Below are 2,331 nucleotides of genomic sequence, written 5' to 3' on the forward strand. Positions count from 1 at the left end.
GGGAAGAAATTGTGTCGTTTTTCATGTGAGGCTGTGTGTATGGCCCTCCTAGAATGAGCAGATCAAGGAGGGCCCCAACTCAGGCTCTGAGTGCAAGACACTCAGCCTCAGTACCACCAGCTGCTGGCTCTCTCCCTGCTGTTAGCCTCCCCTTTGCTCAGCTTCCCAGACTTCCTTTGAGCAGCCTGGTGGCTCTAAGTCAGTGGGGGAGCTGAGGGTTGGCTAGAGGAGGGGCTTTTACTTGACAGTTACACCCAATTCTTCCCCTTCCATGGGCTTGCCTGGGGGGGGGGGGAGGAAGAGGCTCACAGGCCTTTCCAGAGGACTAGGGATGAACAAGCAGGACACGGGAAGGACACCGGGAGGACACCACAGCAAAATCGGAGCCAGAGGGATTAGTGGCAAGCTCCCAGTCAGAGCAGCAGGCCTGTGCTGTGTTGGCCACCTGCCCGGCAAGGCTGTGGCAACAGCTCTTCCTCCATCCGTGCCCAGCGGCAGAGAGGGAGGCTGCAGGGAGCGCGGGAGGCAGTATGGCTGCATACTCTTCTAATCCTTGTAGAAAATGGAGCTGGTGCTGGTGCCTCAGAGTGCTCATGGCAACTTCTACGAGGAAGACTGCTACGTCATCCTTTCGGTGAGCAACATCTTCCACGTTCAAATTCCTCCCTCAGCAGGCAGTTCCCAGGCCGTAGAAACCCAACTGTGAGAAAAGCGGGTGCCTGTGTCTGTCTAGATTCTCCTTCACGGCACGCAGAGCCTCAGGCTAACTGAGAGTGGCCACCACCAAGCCTGGGGTTGTGGTTGTGCATTGGAGGGTAGGCACAAGCCCCTGCCTCTGACACACACACACACACACACACACAGCGCCTCCCCCTTCCACGGTCAGCCGCACACTGAAGTGTTCTGATTAGGGCTACACAAATACACAACCTGTCTGTGGCCACAAAGTTCTCATTGTGAGCTAGGTAAGAGAGTTTCTGTTGCTGTGATAAATGTCCTGACCAAAAGCAGCTTGGGGAGGAAAGGGTTTTACTTCATACAGCGTGGCTTTTATTTTTCTATATCCCAGGGCCACCTGCCTAGGGTTGGCACCACCTGTAATGGGGTGGGGCCCTCCACCTGTAGTGGGCGGGGCCCTCCCACATCAATCACCAGTCAAGAAGAGCTAAGCAGGACAAGTGGTATAGGCCTATGATCATAGCGCTTGGGAAGCTAAGGCAGGAGGATTCCCAACTCCAAGTTAGCCTGGGCTACCTACTGAGTTCTTGACTAGCCCAAGATATACACAAAAACCGAAACAGTGGAGGATGGTGGCCCCCTCCTACAATCCTAACACTTGTGTGTGGGGTGAAATCGGAAGATTGTGAGTTTAGGGCCAGCCTCAGAGAGTTTGAGCTAACTTGGGCTACACAATAACGTTTTAAAAAGTGTTCATTCTGGCGGAGGAAACAACACCTCGCATGGACAGTGCTGGCAGCTGTACTGTTGTTGAGTGCAGGGGAACTAAAGACTAAGCCTGCAGTACAACTGGGGAAAGAGTCCCCTCTGTAGGAACAAGCTGCCACCTTCTGCCAATGTGGGCAAGCAGGCCTGTAGATGGGTCGGGCCAGCTCTAGTGCCCACTTACGGATAGATAGCAGAGGGTTGCGTGCAGGGGAAGTCAGCAGAGCGGCAGACGGGAGTGTGGGCCTCACCCGCCTCCGGCTTCTCCTAGACCAGGAGAGTGGGCAGCCTCCTCTCTCAGGACATCCACTTTTGGATCGGGAAGGACTCCTCCCAGGATGAGCAGAGCTGTGCGGCCATCTACACCACACAGCTGGACGACTACCTGGGAGGCAGCCCCGTGCAGCATCGCGAGGTCCAGTACCACGAGTCGGACACCTTCCGGGGCTACTTCAAGCAGGGTGTCATGTGAGTCTATGCGCGGGAGAGACGGACACAGCTGTTTCCGAGAGAGGAAACTAAAGGGTAGGTAGGCCTTGGAAGAGACCAGAGAGACCGAAGCAAAGAGCAAAGCAGAGCAGTCACCTGTGCCCATCGGGGTGGGGCGGGGCCCAGTGCTGGACGGGCTGAGCACCCTCATTGCACGCTGGAGCATAACTAGGGCTGCTGAGGCAAATTCATTTCTCAGAACTCTAAACCCCTGACACACCTAGGGCCCTGAGTGTGTGTGTGTGTGTGTGTGTGTGTGTGTGTGTGTGTGTGTGTGTGTGTTTAAAGAATGTATTGAGGTACATTTCTTTATCCATCGTTCTGGCTGTCCTGGAACTCGCTTCACAGACCAGGCTGGCCTTGAACGCATAGATTCCTCCCAGGTGCTGGGATTAAAGG

At 55.2% G+C, this 2,331-nt stretch overlaps 1 protein-coding gene across 1 annotated transcript in view; it reads left to right on the forward strand.

Annotated features, from left to right (window-relative positions):
* Window positions 1-450: 450 nt before the first annotated feature.
* Avil (advillin) overlaps window positions 451-2,331 on the forward strand; it is a 17,337-nt gene continuing 15,456 nt past the window's right edge. The window contains exons 1-2 of the mRNA XM_026784450.1: window positions 451-634; window positions 1,715-1,911. Coding sequence (XP_026640251.1) covers window positions 563-634; window positions 1,715-1,911 — 269 coding nt within the window. The 5' untranslated portion in view covers window positions 451-562. The remainder of the gene's footprint in view (window positions 635-1,714; window positions 1,912-2,331) is intronic.

This window comes from Microtus ochrogaster, chromosome 24 (assembly GCF_000317375.1).
Source record: "Microtus ochrogaster isolate Prairie Vole_2 chromosome 24, MicOch1.0, whole genome shotgun sequence".
NCBI classification, from domain to species: domain Eukaryota; kingdom Metazoa; phylum Chordata; class Mammalia; order Rodentia; family Cricetidae; genus Microtus; species Microtus ochrogaster.